General features: G+C 41.8%; 3 protein-coding genes across 4 annotated transcripts in view; all 3 read right to left on the bottom strand.

Moving 5' to 3' along the window:
* spata20 (spermatogenesis associated 20) overlaps window positions 1–7,614 on the bottom strand; it is a 41,369-nt gene extending 33,755 nt beyond the window's left edge. Inside the window, exons 1-9 of the mRNA XM_053414464.1 lie at window positions 7,295–7,614; window positions 5,456–5,584; window positions 5,302–5,366; window positions 4,851–5,005; window positions 4,626–4,769; window positions 3,551–3,752; window positions 3,331–3,461; window positions 2,287–2,391; window positions 1,543–1,617 (exon numbers count right to left, since the gene is read on the bottom strand). Of these exons, the coding sequence (XP_053270439.1) occupies window positions 1,543–1,617; window positions 2,287–2,391; window positions 3,331–3,461; window positions 3,551–3,752; window positions 4,626–4,769; window positions 4,851–5,005; window positions 5,302–5,366; window positions 5,456–5,584; window positions 7,295–7,494 (1,206 nt within the window). The 5' untranslated portion in view covers window positions 7,495–7,614. The remainder of the gene's footprint in view (window positions 1–1,542; window positions 1,618–2,286; window positions 2,392–3,330; window positions 3,462–3,550; window positions 3,753–4,625; window positions 4,770–4,850; window positions 5,006–5,301; window positions 5,367–5,455; window positions 5,585–7,294) is intronic.
* A 147-nt stretch (window positions 7,615–7,761) lies between these two features.
* On the bottom strand, window positions 7,762–11,337 carry LOC128426772 (PI-PLC X domain-containing protein 1). 2 transcript variants are annotated; one of them, XM_053413806.1, is made up of 7 exons: window positions 11,157–11,337; window positions 10,912–11,031; window positions 10,083–10,207; window positions 9,852–9,983; window positions 8,817–8,984; window positions 8,545–8,731; window positions 7,762–8,453 (listed from the first exon to the last, which is right to left on the bottom strand). In XM_053413806.1, the coding sequence occupies exons 2-7, from the start codon at window positions 11,021–11,023 to the stop codon at window positions 8,215–8,217; spliced, it is 963 nt and encodes a 320-aa protein (XP_053269781.1). In that variant the 5' UTR covers window positions 11,024–11,031; window positions 11,157–11,337; the 3' UTR covers window positions 7,762–8,214. The 2 variants fall into 2 exon arrangements, with proteins under 2 accessions (XP_053269781.1, XP_053269782.1); XM_053413807.1 differs by having other exon boundaries at window positions 8,889–8,984.
* A 1,165-nt stretch (window positions 11,338–12,502) lies between these two features.
* On the bottom strand, window positions 12,503–15,344 carry LOC128426798 (pepsin A-like). Its single transcript, XM_053413844.1, has 9 exons — window positions 15,289–15,344; window positions 14,429–14,579; window positions 14,218–14,335; window positions 13,860–13,978; window positions 13,434–13,630; window positions 13,170–13,286; window positions 12,941–13,082; window positions 12,733–12,831; window positions 12,503–12,640 (listed from the first exon to the last, which is right to left on the bottom strand). Exons 1-9 carry the CDS (start codon window positions 15,342–15,344, stop codon window positions 12,503–12,505), a joined length of 1,137 nt encoding a protein of 378 aa, XP_053269819.1.
* Window positions 15,345–16,943: the final 1,599 nt, after the last annotated feature.

Genomic DNA, 16,943 nt, shown 5'->3' with positions numbered 1-16,943 from the left:
CCAAATCTAATCAGGTAATCTGTGAGTCTCACAGAAAATTTTTGCTAAATTTGAAAGGATTCGCTGGAGATATTCTTAAGATAACGACCGGTCAAATACACCCACAAAGGTACATAGTTTGGGAATAGAAGCTGAAGAAAGAGGCCAAGAACTTTACTTAATCACTGGGATTACCTTATCTGGAGCAACAATCATATAATTGTGAAATTGAAATTGGCAAAACTGACTGCACTGAATTAAACATCACCTTTCAAGGTCTACCTCCTGAACCGTGTGCACAACAGTATTTATGTAAACCCTGAGGGAGAGCTGTAGTGGTAGTTATTTAGTGTACTGAAATATTTCAACAGTTGTGATGAAAACTGGCAGCAGGATCCGAGCGGCCTTAGCACAAAGAAAGCATGGGAGTCTACAGTAAATTACCGTTGCTGCATTAATTCATTAATGCATAATTACATAATAAATCTCAGGGCATATAATGATTACAAGGAGTGCAGCTTTAATTGTGTGCCCTGTTCGCTGTTATCGACTCATTAATCAAAAGGGAAAAAAGGGGTTGACCCTCAGAGGAGGGCAAGAGTTGAAGAGGCTATTAGTCAATGTGGGTCCCACAACTTCCCCTGGAGGATGTATCAACAAGGTGCACGCACACAAACACACACAACACACACAGTTGTTATTACTTCCTGATGGGATTTACAGCTGATGTTTGTGTTTTGTTGGCAGCGGAAATACAGTGTCACAGCAAGCCGGTTTATATTCCTCTATTTTTAATTGCTTTCCTTTGCCAACATGCATTCCTACACACTGCATTAACCCTATCTCACATCCTAACACCAAACTGAACCTAACCTGACTTTCTGTGTCTTCTCAACCCATTTAGACACGGTGTTACATGAGCATGTATACAGCTTTAGGACCAGGTGCGATGTTCCCTGGCTTCTCCCTCCGAGCCAGATGTGTTTTATATGATGTCATTGTTTTCAAACTGTTAGACATCATGATTCACTGAAATACTCACAGGAAATTAGAAAACGATTATGGAAAATGCAGCAGGAAATGAAATCTGTTGCCCTAACCCAGAAAAAGTGTTTTAAAAGTATCGTTTCAGACAATGGCTGATGATCTCAGCGACGGGAGCAATATTACAGCAGCGTTTCATTGATGAAAACAATGATGAGTTGTAGTAGTTTGCTGGCGTCATTGCGGATGTTCGCTTTTGGGAAAAAGGCAAACGATTCACATCAAAAGTTAAAAGTTGAAGCGACCAAATGTTTTTCATTTTATTTCTCCATGTGCTTCAGGCTGAGAGATACAGATTTTTGTAAACGTGGGCAATTCTGTCAACTCTTCAGAAAACCCTCAGGTTTAAGGTGGTTGTTTTTTATTCCACACCTTAGGTTTGAATGGGTTAAAGCTTGCTTTGGATTGCACTATTTCCATTGCCTCTGTGCCTTAGTAAGGACACATGATCCCTGGGAGATCATTAAGACAACACCAGCACACACAAAGAAAGTGGTAACAAGGCAGGAGATGATTCACCTTGTCACTCAGGTCTCTGGAGACGTAGAGCAGAATGTCCCGAGCCACATCTGCAAAGAGCTGCTCGCCTGAAACCTGAAACACCAGAAATACACAAGCACACACTTGCTTAGAGTCACGATTCAACCTTAATGCAACCTTACAGATAGCAACACGTGATTTATTTCCAGGATCTTACCTGCAGCGTTCAACAAGAGTGCTGACAAGGTTTCTACAGCCTCATTTAACACAAGAGAATGTGTGGGTCTGTATTGGGGTTTAATTCCTAATTAGCTTTTTGCATCTCAATCTATATCCACTGTGAAAAACAGGACAGCCCGTCCTACACTAGCGGAAAAACTCAAAACAACGACATTCTGATGACTCTGTTTGTTGTTGCATCCTAATTCACGGCTGCCCGGTGCAGAAGGAGGTCATTATAATTTAATCTATTTACTGTCTTTTTTTAAATGTGTTTTTCTTTGGATACTGGTTGAATGAAAAGAAAAGATCAACAACTACCAAAATGTGCTGTTTGTGTGCAACAGCAACTTCACTTTGATTATGAGGGGACCGGAATGTTTGCCAAGTTCGCTCACCAATGGTTTTGCTGACTGGCTAATATGATGATAAATTACTAGGATAAAAGAGATACGGAATGATGGAGGAATAATTGCCCTGTCAGATAGGCAAAGAACACACACACACAGCACACACACACACACACACACACACACACACACACACACACACACACACACACACCTGGGAGGCAGTTATGTAGGCTACAGCCAGCTGAGCTTGGTCGTACAACATCTTTTCGAAGTGCGGAACATGCCAGGAGGAATCAGTGGAGTAACGATGAAAACCCTGAGAGAGAGGGACATATAGAGAGCATTGAAGGGGATCCAGTATATACCTTCTATTAGGTGCACAGTTGAACTGGAGAGAGACTAATACAGTTCTTATGTTGGTTTCTGTCACTGTGTCCGTAAATGAAGTAACTTGTGCTGCAAGAAATAATTACTCTAGATTATCAATAATATTGAGTAGTGTGACGGTCGTTTTCTTTATTACTCGATTCATCAAATGGTCAATAAAATGTCAGAAAACAGTGACAAATTTACATTATAACTTCTCAAAGCCCAAAACATTGCTCTAAGACTTTATTGTTTTATCTGGTTGACATCCATCTGAAACACATGACGGAGTACAGTGGAAACTTCTCACACTGGAGAAGCTGGAACCAGAGATAATTTGACTTTTCTAATTTAAAGAAATCACTGAAATGCTTATAGTTGATCAATATAAAAGTTACAATTCATCTTATGTTGTACTGATAAATCAATTTATAGTGAGAGTCACTGTAGAACAAAATGAGTGAAACATGGACTGTAAATAAAGATTGACAACATGACAGCATCCGAAAAGTGAAGCCAAATCTATCTCCATCTCCCGCTTGTGGCTGGCTGCAATAACAGTCACAAACCCTGCCTCCTTCATGTTAGTGGATGGGACATGGATCAATTCAATTGTGTCATTTTTTTAATGTCTCATCACATTGATGGCTATTCACATGATCATTTTCTGATATGTTTGGTATGAATTCCTTATTTGGTGCTTTAGAAATCGGGTGAAACTTATTGTTTGACATCTGAGACTGACTCGCGACTGCTCACGTGTTTGTGTATCAGCTTGATTCTGGCATTAAATGTGAAAGATGTCTGCGCTTGTATATAGGATATTTCTGCATATGTGGAGGAATTGGAGATGCTTTGTCTTTCTTTATATACAGTCGATGGTGTGAACCTGTGCCACGTGGTCGTGGATGCCTCCCAGCGCCATCATGCGGAGCGTGTGTAAGGCCATCTGAAGAGCCTCAACCCCTTCTGACGTGGAGCGGTTCACAGACCAGTAACTCATGAGGAACATCAAATTCACTACGGAGTGAGAAAGAGAGATGGCAAAAGAGTGAAGTAGGGGCGGGCAGAAGTGAGCGGGGTGAACATTAAGGGTTTTTCATGTCTACCTGGTTTCGGGAACTTGGGAGCGTCTCTGAAGCCTCCGTACTCCTCCTCGTAAGAATGGGCCAACTGCTGGAAGCAGCGGTTAGCTGCATCTGGGGCCAGAGGTGGACTCTCCCCGGGGTTCGCAGCCACGGCGGTGCCTTTCTTTAGAGCTTCAAGGATCCTCTCCCCGCTGGACTCCAAGGCAGGACGGTTATTCCGCCACTGAGGAACACAAGTGATATGTACCAAATGTTAAGATAACAGAGAGCAGGCCCGAGGCTGAGAACTATTTAACAACTGTAACTAGAAAAATAAATAACACCGACACTGAGGACGTCATTAACATGAACACGCTTTAAGATGATGATTAGGATTTCTTCACTTTGTTCTCCTCTGCTGCTGCAATGCCCCCTCTAGCCCACTGATATTACTTACATCTACATAATTAAATGTCATCATAATAATAATAATAAGTGTTGCTTTAAGGAACAGCTTGACATTTTGGGAAATATGCCCATTTATTTTTTGCCAAGGGTGAGAGGAAAAGATCGTGTCATCACAACGCTGTCATTTCTACCCATTAAATATGAAGCCAGGACACGGTTAGGCTAAAAGCAGGGGGAAGCTGCTCACCTTGCTCTGTACAAAGGTGAAAAGAAAATCTGCCAACCAGCACCTCTCATTAATCTTATTAATCTCAGATCGTTCCCCTGAACCTTGAAGGGATGTAACAATCATCAATGTTTCCCCCTTTTATGCACATAACAGCAGTGTTATTACACTCCTGGTACAGGACCCGGAGAGGAGAGGAGACCGAGTCGTTTACATGACCTCAGGGTAAAATCTGGAGAATTGGCTACAGAGTTTAGCCACAGTCTGCCTTTCAATCATGCACAACGCAGCGGGAGATTCACTGCACAGACTCAACAAATCCTCAGCATTAATCAGACGAGAAGTGGGGCAGCCCGGGGCAGCAGACAGAGGCAGGACATCACTTTCTTGACATCTTCGTCAGTGTCTTTTACATGTATGTCACCACTTTTTCACCGGGATATAAACTCGCTATTCTAAATTGGAAGATATTTCCCTGTTTACCTGTTCCATTATTCTGGAGAGAACTGTCTTGAATCCAGGTCGTCTCCCATGGTCTCTAGGAGGAAAGTAGGTGCCTCCGATGAAAGGTTTAAGATCAGGGGTCAGCCAAACGCTCATGGGCCATCCTCCACCTCCACTTGTTGCCTATAGACGTCAGCAACCGAAAGACATTAGCTTAAAAAACAGATAAGAAAGATCTGCGGGAGACAACAACTGTGCACACACCTGAACAAAGGTCATGTAGACCTTGTCCACATCAGGTCTCTCTTCTCGGTCCAGTTTGATGCAGACAAAGTTGTCGCTGAGCATTCTTCCAATTTCCTCATCCTCGAATGACTCCCTCTCCATGACATGGCACCAGTGGCACGTGGAGTAGCCCACTGGAGGTCAGGGAGGAACAGAGATCCACAGGAAATAAGACATGTCATCTCATATCAAAGCTTTGTCTAGGTATGAAGCATTAGGACATTTTGAATGAAGTCACCCAAAGAATGAAATAAGGCACCCAAGCGTGGAACGCCAGACTGACATTTTGACCCTGATTTTATTATGAATGGAACCATGGGCATGTAGATGTGACCAGTTATGACTGGTGCGAGTATACAACTCTCAGCAGAAATGGAACACGGAATGTAAGGTCAATCCTTTTGTACTGGGTGTAAAAGCAGCTTCCTACCGGATAAAAAAATAGGTTTGTCCTCATTCCTGGCTTTGTCGAAAGCATCTTGTCCCCATGGATACCTAAAACAAATATCACATCGGTCTGTGTAATATCAGCTGTCAGGATATATATATATATTTATACACATATGTATAGTTTAGTCACTCACCAGTCGACAGGGTTGTGTGCATGTTGAAGGAGGTAGGGGGACTTCTCCTTGGCTAACCTGTTGGTGTGTCTGTGAGGAGTGGAGGATGGACCTTCACCCCCTGATGCCATGCTCATGGAGACAGACGGACTGGACACACACACATATGATCTGATTAGAAAACTGTGTTGATAATAGAGTACACACTGGACAAGGTATCAGACAGAGCAGGGAACTAAAGAAACAGCAGAATTGATTAAATGCATTAAATTTGTGACTTTATATGTTCTGTTGTGAATGAACAATTCTTATGGACATATTTTTTGACAATGATACTAACTCGTGCTGCTCTTGTGTTTTCCTTAACATCAACAGTCTCTTTTCAGAGGAGCCTACCAATATTGATTTTTTTGTTGCTGGTGCCTATACCGATATTAGAAAGAAATAAAATTTCAAGATCAATATATAAATATATATTTCAAGAAATTGGCAATTATCCCTAGGATGCTGACAAATATGCTTGAAGCTTGATATTTTACAATTTAACCATCACATTTATCATAAGTAAAACTGCAAAGAAAAGGAAAAAACACAAATTTAACCTAATATATAGATGAAAAACGTAATATAAACACTGATAAAATATGTCTATGAAGGGCTCATATCTGTTCAAAATATTGGAACTGATATATTGGTCACGCTCTTCTAATTAGGGAATACAAAAATCCTGATAGCTTTATTAGATACCGCAGGTTTATGTTTACCTTCACGTTGTTTGATTGTTTTTATAATTTTGTTTATTAGCAGGATTACATAAAAACTACTCAACCAATTTCCATGAAAGTTTGTGGAGGGATGGAGAATGACCCACACAGAATTTGCTCTACTTCAGCATTTTTCCACCTTCTCATTTTTTTTTCATGGAAAGAAAAAGCCAAGTTCAGGGGGATCGATAATTAAAAGTGTCTGACCTTTGAACCCCAGTGTCATAAGTGCACAAACATGTCCCAGCAGGGAAAGCCAAGATGCCTTCATGTGTGTGTGTGTGTGTGTGTTATGTAATGCACAGTGTTATTATTACATCTGTTTTCCTGCTGTGAAAAATCTAAAGTCTGCTGTTTAAAATGAGCTGTTTTATTCCCAAATAACCAAGCAACAGATACAGAAAAGGGAAAGGTGTATTTCCGGTGTCATTGTGTAATCCAAACTAATCTTTATTGACAGTGTGCAGCCTAACCTGCGTTGTGTTGCTTTAAGTAGCATTAACAGTATTAACCCGTGGCCCGATGAGCTGATCTTGCAGATGCTGCTTCTCGAGCTCCTGTCACTGTCACGCACTGCAGCTCTGAGCCTATCACAGAATTCCGTTTGAATATCACCTTATTTTAAGTGGCGTTGCTACTCAGTACACATTTAAGCTCCAGAAAACATGGCTGAACACGTTTTTACGAAGATCAGCCCTTCTCTTGAAATTCGGCTTAATCGATGTAACCAATAGACGCATATCCAGCTCATTTTTTACACGTCAACCACAGGGAGTTAACGCCATTTCAACGTTAGCAGGTGCAACGTGCTGAGCAAACTAGCTACAACATACAGGAGGTCATTGAGCATGAGGGATGTTTGGCAGCTTATGTCGCTTATACCGAATTATTGCTTGAGGCATGTAGATCAGTGTTGAACGTCTTTGTTCACAGAAGGATGCGCAGTGGTCATGTTTAAGGGTCGGGACGTTTGAAATTGTTTTATTGTTAAGGGACTTCCGCTTGACTCGTCCCCAGCCTTCACAGCTGCACTTCACGTGTTAGCTTGTTTACTCGTCTCACGGTAACTTAGCATTAGCAGCAGCCGCTGCTTTACCTGAGGTAGCGGGCCGGCTGAGGATGGAGCAGCGGGGACCCGTCGCCTGCTTGTGGGAGGGGTGTGAGTCTGAAGCCCCTCGCGTTGCCCCCGGAGCTCAGCTGCCGACCGTCCGCTCCACAGATCCCCGCAGTCAGGAGGCGAGCGTGCTCACAGCCGCTGCTTGTGCACACCGACCGACGCCATGCGATCCTGAACATGCTAATCCACCGACTGTATCTGTGACCTCACTGAGCTAAAGTTAGCCACGTATTAAGCTAAAGTTAGCCACTTGTTAAGCTAACGTTAGCCATTCATTAAACACACAACAACTTTCACACGTGAGGTTGGCACTTTACTGCAATACCATGAATCCACACACGGTGGTGCCAAAAGGCCGCGAGGGGCAGAAGTGTATATAAAGTGCATTGATCAGTGGAGGAGGAAGAATTGAAGCGTTTTATTTCAGTAAAAGTACAAAATAAAAGTAAAAGTACCACGCGCAAAGTGAAGACTTTATTGCATCAGTGTTTGGGGAAGAATTTAAACTTTTCACTAGAGTAAAAGTACAAATAAATAGACAAAAATACAAAACCTACTCAGATAAAACTTAGAGTAACACAAACTTGTTTACTTCCACAACAGGCCAAGAGGCGCACTAGTAACTAAGATACGTTAATTTATCAGTGGTGGAGGAAGTACTCTAACGTTTCACTTCGGTAAAAGCACAAATAAATTGACAAAAATTCCTTAAACAACAGCCAGGAGGTGTACTTGTGAGTATATCAAGTTTATGTATTAGTGGTGAAGGTAGTACTCAAACATTTAAACACTAAAAACTCCTAAAGAGTATCAGTGGTGTGTTTTAATGGTGAAATGGCCCAAAAGGTGTAAGACATTGTTTATTACTGAATGATCAAAAGAAGTTAAACAGAATTCCACTAGGTTATCTCCACCTTTGATATATTGAGCTGGACAACCGTTGAGACAAAGTTGTCTCGAGTCACCAAATCTGAGGCGACAATGTTGGGTCTGTGGCTGGTTTGCTGTTTCACCCACTGCAGCAGCTTGGGCAGACTCCTCTGTAGCACCTTCGTTAGGTTGTCACAGGGACGGAAGATGTACCTGAGAATCCTGGTATCTTCCGGCAGGGTCAGGTTCAAGCCACATACGTAGAAAGCTGCAGGACATGGGACAGGGAAGTGGGAATCACATACAGCATGTCAATAGCACACTGAACCCGATGAGTGTTAGGAACATAGAGAACTCACCCTCAGAAGACCTTCCTTTTTCCAAACTCTGGCGGAGTTTTGATTCCACTTCTGCAGGGTCCATACTATCGCCATAGTAATACGGTATCCTACCCCACATCTCAGGGTGCTGATTTGCAGAATAATCATATGAAACTATGACATTTCTGCCTTGGTCCCAGCAGCTCTTCAGTGTAGGAATGTTCCTCTGTTGTACAGGGAAATATGTTATTTTTACTATAAGCAATGTTGTTAGGGACAAGATAAGTTAATGAAAATTCTGGATTTCTCACTGCTCTATGGAGAAGTTTGGCTCCAAACAAGCTCTTGATGAAACCGATGAGATGGATGTGGAGCTGCTCTACCTTCTCTTTTTGGAACCCTTCAAAGTGGGATAAGGCCAGGATGAGGATCTCTTTGGGGTGTTTCTCTGCCCAGTCATGAATCATCCTGAGACCAGTCTGTCACAGCAGCAACAAGGGAATTCATAAAACACCTTTATAAGGAAGCTCTTAAATCACCTTTGTGGATCATTTTGATCTACTACTTAAATGTTCATAAATGATCAAATATCAAAAACAGCTCAACCAACTGTGGTTTATTTGTGTTCGGCCATAACACAAAAAGGGCCTTTTCCCAGAAACACTCAAAGTGAAGCCCTCCAGGATGTGTGTTTAAGTATTTATATATTAAATATAAATATATTATATATATTCTGACTGTATGTAGGTGACAGGAAATGAGGGATGACATGCAGTTTAAAAAAGTAGTACATTTATGTATTTGCTAAGTTACTGTTGTATTAATCGGCATAAAAGAAGTCAGGTTGAATATACTAGTGCAGTGCCCGTTCTAAACTTGCCTTGAATTATTGGATATTTCACATGTTTGTTGACCTATCGATAATAGTTCACAACTTTTCAAAATAAAAGCTCAGTTATTCAGTTAAATTTAAAGCATTGCAGCAACAAAATGAACTTTGTGCTTTTACTTTTAGCACTAGTTGCTAAAGAGAAGGTGATTCTATGAATGTTGTTATCATAATGGAGATCAGCTCCTTTGACTCCATAAATGTCTGTCTCAGTCCTATATGGTGAAATATAAAATAATTAAATATTGAAAAAGATCTGGCAGTAGTCTGACGTAGAAGAAGACGTGTTCAACTTGGTTCACAGACTGATCCCCTTTTATTCCATTCTAAAAACACAGGCATAACCCTACAAAGCTCCTTTGTGGACCAAGATCCATGCAGGCTGATTGACTCCTAAATTTTCACATATGTAAGCAGAAGTGTTCTTGTGATTATTTTTAACATTTCATTTCTTTACCTCCACATCGGTCCGCGTATACAGCCCGTGATAAAAGTAAAGCCTCGTCGGGTCAGGGTCGTTTGGCTTGCGAGCGATCCTCAGGTCAAAGTAGCGAACTCCTGCATCCAGTTGCTTTGTGATGGACTCCTCCTGCAACCCAGGCAACAACAAAGTCGATACCCCCCCCCCTGTCTTTTTTTACATATGCTCCAATACATCCAGTATTGACAGGTCATAGACTTCGCTCACCTGAGTGACTGCCCACTTGTGCACAATGCGACGTGCCAAATAAATCTTGCTCAAACCTTTCAGGTTATCAGGCTCTACGACAGAGGAGTTGATGTCCAGATCGTAACTCATTGAGTCGTGGCTTCCTAGGAATTACCAAAGAAAAAACATGGTCAGTGAGCAGGGAAACCCATATATGCACTTGTTATTGTAATTAGCAGCGTGGATGTTGGGTTGTTGAACGTCGGTTGTTTGGTCGGTCAAACACTTGTCCAGACGGAAAGATCTGTCTTGCCCTCTTGATCTCCATGCAAATTAGTTGATATTCATAATTCCCAGAGGAATTATCTCAATGACTGTGCTGATCTGTTGACTCTTCCAATAATGCCACTTGAATATACATGTTTTTGTTCTGTAGTGAAAATTCCTCATTTATTGCCATTCAGATATTGATCCAGAAAGTCACAGTGCTCATATGACTTTTCCTCAAGCCCTGCCATCAGGTAAGTTAATTTATCTATTCCTTTTTTTTTTTCAAGACCATAGCTGTACAATATGTGTAGCCTAATATTAGCAAAACTAAGGGAGTCAAAATGGCACAAATCACCTGCTTAAAGGTTCAGTGAGTAGAATTTAGTGGCATCTAGTGGTGAAGTTGCATATTGCAACCAACTGAATTTCCCCCACTTCACCCGTCCCTTCAAAATGTGGAGGATATGTGCAACATGACAGACTCCAAGGAGGAGAAACCTACACTCATGTATTAATCTTAGTGTGATGAATAACCATAATTTCTTTGAGTTGAGCGCAGTAGCAGTGTAAATAGCTGCCCATTGTTTCTGCTTCTTACCTGGTATGGCCAGACTGCAGAGAGGAATTTTGTGAAGTTCACCTGGAAGTTGCGACATCCAGTCACAGAAGCTTGGGACTTGTCCACTCCCCGTGTCTTTTTCTGCAGACATCTCAGTTTCTACAAAAAAAATCTCAAACTCAATTTGCAATCTTACACAAACACGATGGCTGTACAGCACACAGTGAATCATCTGCCAAAGAAAACAGACATAAAGGTCAGATGGTAAGAGAAACACCGCTCACTGTGTTATGGTAATCCTCGGCCTTCCTGGAGTTCTTCTCTCCCTTAGATCTGACCTTGCAGTGGGTTCATCGTCCGAGGGCGCTCATCAGGAAGCTGCACTGCTCATGTGACCTATGATGATCTTGTTGGACTCCACTAAGAAAGACAGGCATGAGTCTCTTGTTGTCAAACAGGTTTTTGCTACTGACGCCTAGTGAACGAGGAAGTAGAACGCTGTATAAACAACTGATAAGAATCTCTGGAAAAATGTCCTCACACCTTCAACATTCACTTCAGTCCAGTAAATATAGTAGGTAAAGAAACTCTGCTGGTGTGTGTCAGTCAGATCGTGCTGCTGACCAAAACCATGAATTACTAAATGAGTCCAGAATTGACAATTCATTCATACTTGGAATAAAAGGTTCACTGTGAATATGCATCACATTGTCTGGAGTATACGAATTACAAGGGTCTGTAATGGATTCAAGAGTAAAAAGATCTTACAATGCAATTTAAGTTCAATAAAAATCCGAAATGACAGTCAAATCAACTATCAACGATTAGCTATTTTGATAGTAGCGATAATAATTTAATAACATGTGAGTGACAATCTCTCTGCTCATGTTCCGTTGTTTTATTCTCATTTTACCTCCCTGTCTGGTGTTATTTCTTCCTTGTAAAGTGCTCTATATAAAGTTTATTTATAATAAGGTTTCCTTGCAGTTACCAATTCTCATTCTTTGACAATTCCTTTCATATTCAGGCTAAATAGGTATTGTACACTGAAATATCCTGAATTGAATCAAACCTGCTCTAGTTAAGAAATAACCAATGCATATGGTAAGAAAAGGTTTAATAGGTGGAGTGTGAATTAGTTTTTTACAAGGTTAACCCTTTTTGTTGTTTTGGTTTCTCTAGTAGTTGCTGCTCACCTTAAGTATGCTGATCATTTATTAACACTAGGATGACACAGACTGGAACATGAGATAATCTGGTTAACACCCGCTCAGTTGCACAGTTAGTCTGTTGTCCACATACTCTTCGTTCATAGTGCCTTTGTGTCAAAGGACGGTTTTTGGGCTTCCATCTTATTTAAGTTGTCGTTGGGGCTCATTGTCCACACAGATTTAATCATGTCTGTCTGTGATACAATATAATGACAAAACACCAATCAAACTGATGAAGTATTTTTATTGAATTAGAGAAAGTTGAATCATTTATAAGCCAGGGAAAAGATTGGAATCTCAATCATCACATATTACAGTTACATTGGAAACCATGCATGTTTGAAGTCTTGCTGTTGCACTAAGTTATATTTGTAATTGCTGAAAGGCTCTCTGATTGCTGCGAGTTGACTTCGGGTTGATTACCTAGCCAAGGCCAGACCCACCATGTTCTGGGCTCTGCTGAAGATGGAATAGTACTGTCTGATGAAGACATCGCCCAGGATCCACAGGCTGTCACCTCCATTGCCGAGGCCGGTACGGCAGCCATAGTATTGAGACTGCGGGGGGGGATTCAGGAGAAGAGTTTTAGATGGAGGGGGAAACAGTGACGGGAGAAAATGCTGAAGGCGCCAGGGAAATAAACACTTACCTGACTGACGTAGGCCGAGGCTGGGATGGTGAATTGCTGTCCGTGGATGTGAAAGGTCACATCGGGCATTTGGCTGATGGAGTTACAGTTGACAACATACTGATTGCAGAGGGAGAGAGTTAAGAAAGTGAATGAAATGAGGGAACATCGTAAATTTAGTTATACTCAACACAGAAGAATTGGATTTTTAAATAAATATTTGACTTACGTCTCCGTTCTGGCTGGTAGCTCCCACATATTTGTTGATGTTGCTGATGCTGCTCTGAGGTCCAACGATCAGGGAAGTGCCGGTGTCCACGATGGCCTGGCAACCGCCACTGCAGGCCACAACCTGCCCATTGACGGTAACACTGAAGTGGAGAAAGTCAAGACACGTGTCAAACACCTTTGATACCGTTTTATCACTTTACCAACGTCTTCTTGGAATCTGGCTTTACCTGTCCACGGTGATCTGCCAGTACAGCTCATTGGAGAGGGGAATCCAGGTGATGGCGCCAGTGTAGTGGTTGGGGTCAACACCACCGAAGGTCACCACACTACCTTGCTGAGCGTTACTACAGTGGAAAGCAAGAATCATCTGATTAACAAGCTATCAATCTCAGTTGGAAAAGTTTATGAAGAAAATGCTAGAATGCTGTACGGTTCTTTGACATCCAGAAATATGTCCTCATTCCCTACAAACAGCACCATGGCGTCCTTACGAGCTCAGGTACACGGAGAAGAGGTCCTGGTTGACGAGACCTTCTGTCATCATGTTGTCGAAGACAGGGGTAGCGCCGGAGGCAGAGAGGCGTGGGTAGGCCAGGCCCAGGATACCGTCAGCCTGCATGTACTGCATGAAGGTAGCTTCGGACTGACTCAAACCGAAGATCTGGTTCTTCACAGCGAGGCCACCCACCTGAAAACCACACATCAACACAGAAAGGGATTTCAAATCATATTAAACTTCAGCAGAATCTTAAAGCTGATAATATACATCTTCAAAGACTACAAACTATGAAATATGAGATTCTGCTGGAGCAATTTCAAATTGTCAGAGTAGCTTTTTGACAGGGTAGGACAAAGGAAAAATGTCCAGTTGTTCAAAATGATCCTGTACTTTTACTTTAGATATTGTTGTTTCTCACCGTCACAGTGTCGTATCCGAGGACGCCGGTCATGCTGCCGGTGCCATATTGGATACTGAGGGAACCGCCGTTGTGTCTGTAGGTGCTGCTCAGGCCAGGGTTGAACTTGTCATGGTTGTCTAGACAGTTACAAATGTGCAAGAAATACATATTAGCATAACTCTTACTCGGCTCATTCTTAGATACATCAGATTGCTTCTCTAATTAGCAACAGACTATCGGACATCTACAAATCCCAAAACCTAAACCCAAGTTATAAAACCATTTAGCAAACGTTCTCACTAGACTTCCCACCAGTCTTCTAAAGTCAGTCTGTTAAGAGTTGTCAAGGTGTATATGCATGTACAGTTTCACTTACTGCAGGCTGCACTGCTGCAGTAGATGGAGGGTATCCACAGGTTAGAGGAGCCGGTGTCAAAGACGACCTTGAAGGACTGAGGAGGAGTTCCAATGGAGATGATTCCATAGTAAGCCAGCTGGAGATGAGGAGGAGTTAAAAAGATTACTCTGGACCAAAATCACACATTTGTAAAAGTTGTTGTGTTTATGCTTGAGCCTGTGATACGTACGTCAGCGTCATTGGTCATGGACTCGGGGCCAACTGCAAAGCTCTGGTCAAACTTGACCATGGGGTTGTATGGGTACTTGAGCCTGTACTCCTCCCACAGACCCTGCTTCTCCAGGACCTCCCTGGCAGTCTGACCTTTCTCCAGAGGGACCCTGCGATTCACACAAGACATTAATTTCAGTTCTGTTTAATTCATTCCAATGATGGATCATAACACCACCAAGTGTTTTCAATCAGTCTTTGAGATTGCAGGGCCAGTGCTCACATAGAGCAATCCATCATGACATTTACAATTAAAAAAAAGAGCAGCATCTAACCAACGGCAGCCTCCTAACTCCAGTGACCACTCATGAGTAGGAATCTGGAATGCTGTGCTCATTTTTAAATGTAGGCTTTAACCAAACTCATTCTGACTAATTCTAATATCCTCTCCTGCCCCTTGGCTGAAAATTTGAACCGCTGGCTCAGGTTCCGTGGTGTGGCCATCAGGAAACTCTACAAGCGAGATTTTTTACTTCATACAACATGTGCTGCTTCTGGAGTCGTCACTCATAGCGAGACAACCTAGATCACTAACAGATATGTTACGTGTGTGTGGGTAGGACATCTCAGTGGGATTGTGATGTCTCTGTGCGCCTCCCTGCAGAGCGCCGTAAAGGCTTCTTCTGAATTTCCAGTGAGAGGCACCTCAGCCTTACTTCAGTTAAAGTGTCACTAAAGTTCAGACCTCCTCTTGAGCCGAGTACATGAGAAGAGGCCTGACACGTGCTAATTTAAGTGTCATGCATGTCATTTCAGAGCAGCTAATGAAGGTTTAAGATGTCGAGAAAAATCTAAAATAGAGCGTAGCAGTCTACTTACTGGAGAAGGCACTCGGACACTGCCACCATGGCACACACAACAAAGGCCCACTTCATTGTCACGGAGCTGCTGTCAACTGTGGAAGATAAAGTTTCTCAGTGGTGCAGATCAGAGTCCTGTCAGTCTGACATTGAAGATATTACAGTGAAATGCTGCAATAGAAATGATATCATGTCTTTGATCATGTTACTCACCTGGAGTCTGAAGACTGAAGACTGAAGACTGAATACTTGAGACTGGAGACTGAAGACTGGAGACGGACAAGCCTCCTTTTATACAGGCGGACTGACATTTTACCATTGCACAATGATAAGGCAATGCACACACACACATCATACCCCAACGAATGATAAGTTAAGATAAGGCATGGGAAAATAAAATCACTGACCTCACAACAATCAGTTGTGCGATTAAAAGAAGGAAAGCAAACTTGAACATGTGTGCAGCACAGTGTGATATTGGTGTCCAGGCTGAAGGTGCTGATGGGTGAAAGCCAAGGGTCTCTGTGCAAGGTCACAGGTAAATGTGAAATCATGGTACGGATAAAGTGTAGTACATATGAATCTGTACTTTTGAATGTTAGCATAGGCAATACTTCAATTTTACACACTTTTATTTCATACTTATTTTTACTTTTTTGTAATTTTACCCAAAGGGATAATAGATGGTTTTAAACCTTAAAGTAGCAGCTTTAAAAAATAATTTCCGATGGAACACAACATTTATAATAGGGAGAATGACATGTCTGGAACTGCACGATTGAACTCTGGTGTACCGTGCTGGAACAGTACGACCTGCTTCACACACACACACACACCACCAACCACAGCTGGAACGAGCTGGACTTGTTGATGTTGTGGGACAAATGAGTTATAACTTTTGCGTTTTTTTACGTCTTGTTCTGTTCTGCGTAATGTACGTTGGGCTGTGTGCGTGAAGCTGTTGACCCGCTAGTTTATCATCAGAAGCAGGTAATGTGATTTGATACATATCATGCTCAGAAATTGATGACTATATTGGCAACTTGCTGCTCTTTTAGTTTGTTAGCTTGTAAAATACTGTCGCCTTGGTTTTTTGGCTTCTTACTGCGACTCGTATTTACGACAGGAAATGACACATTCCTACCTGTAGGGGGAGCCAGAGTATTGCTGAGAGCTCTTTCTGTATTGTTTCGCTTGAATTTATTTTGATAATACTCAAAATACTTTTATTAATTATCAAATCTGTTTTGAATATCTTTTTTTATATTGGCTACACTTTTGCTTGTATGTTATTTAGATATTGTTTCATAACGTAAAAACACAAACAAACAGCAAATCTAGATGTATTTCTCATGATACTGACAAACACCACAGTCACATAGTCTCAGTAATGGCAGTGTTTGTGCTCATGTGTTTACTCTATGGTCAAGGTCTTTTCCTTTTGATAAGCAATAACATGAAATCTAACTGATAAAATACTCAGAGAACCGTGTTATCATTCAAATCTGGAGTGTGTGACTTTTACATAATAAACATCTGTTCCATTCAAGTGTTTGCTAAACAAGCTCTCACATAATACTGATAAAGCAAATCAACACCAGGTAACTCTCTGTGTTTTACAGTATAGCACAGTTGTGGATGTGATGTTGACATTCCTCCTCCACTGAGATTCTC

This window comes from Pleuronectes platessa, chromosome 21, assembly GCF_947347685.1.
Source record: "Pleuronectes platessa chromosome 21, fPlePla1.1, whole genome shotgun sequence".
Classification (NCBI taxonomy): domain Eukaryota; kingdom Metazoa; phylum Chordata; class Actinopteri; order Pleuronectiformes; family Pleuronectidae; genus Pleuronectes; species Pleuronectes platessa.
Note: the sequence above shows the minus strand (reverse complement) of the source record. Positions and strands in the feature narration are given on the sequence as shown.

Excerpts from the sequence above, each read along its gene's own strand:
- LOC128426772 (XM_053413806.1), bottom strand. The coding sequence starts at position 11,023 with ATGTCTGCAGAAAAAGACACGGGGAGTGGACAAGTCCCAAGCTTCTGT. Across the intron at positions 10,208-10,911 it reads CTGCAGTCTGGCCATACCAG|GAAGCCACGACTCAATGAGT; the intron begins GTAAGAAGCAGA and ends GGTAATTCCTAG. Across the intron at positions 8,454-8,544 it reads AAAAGGAAGGTCTTCTGAGG|CTTTCTACGTATGTGGCTTG; the intron begins GTGAGTTCTCTA and ends CATGTCCTGCAG.
- LOC128426798 (XM_053413844.1), bottom strand. The coding sequence starts at position 15,344 with ATGAAGTGGGCCTTTGTTGTGTGTGCCATGGTGGCAGTGTCCGAGTGC. Across the intron at positions 14,580-15,288 it reads GTGTCCGAGTGCCTTCTCCA|GGTCCCTCTGGAGAAAGGTC; the intron begins GTAAGTAGACTG and ends TGTGAATCGCAG. Across the intron at positions 12,641-12,732 it reads CCTCGGCCTACGTCAGTCAG|TCTCAATACTATGGCTGCCG; the intron begins GTAAGTGTTTAT and ends CCCCCCCCGCAG.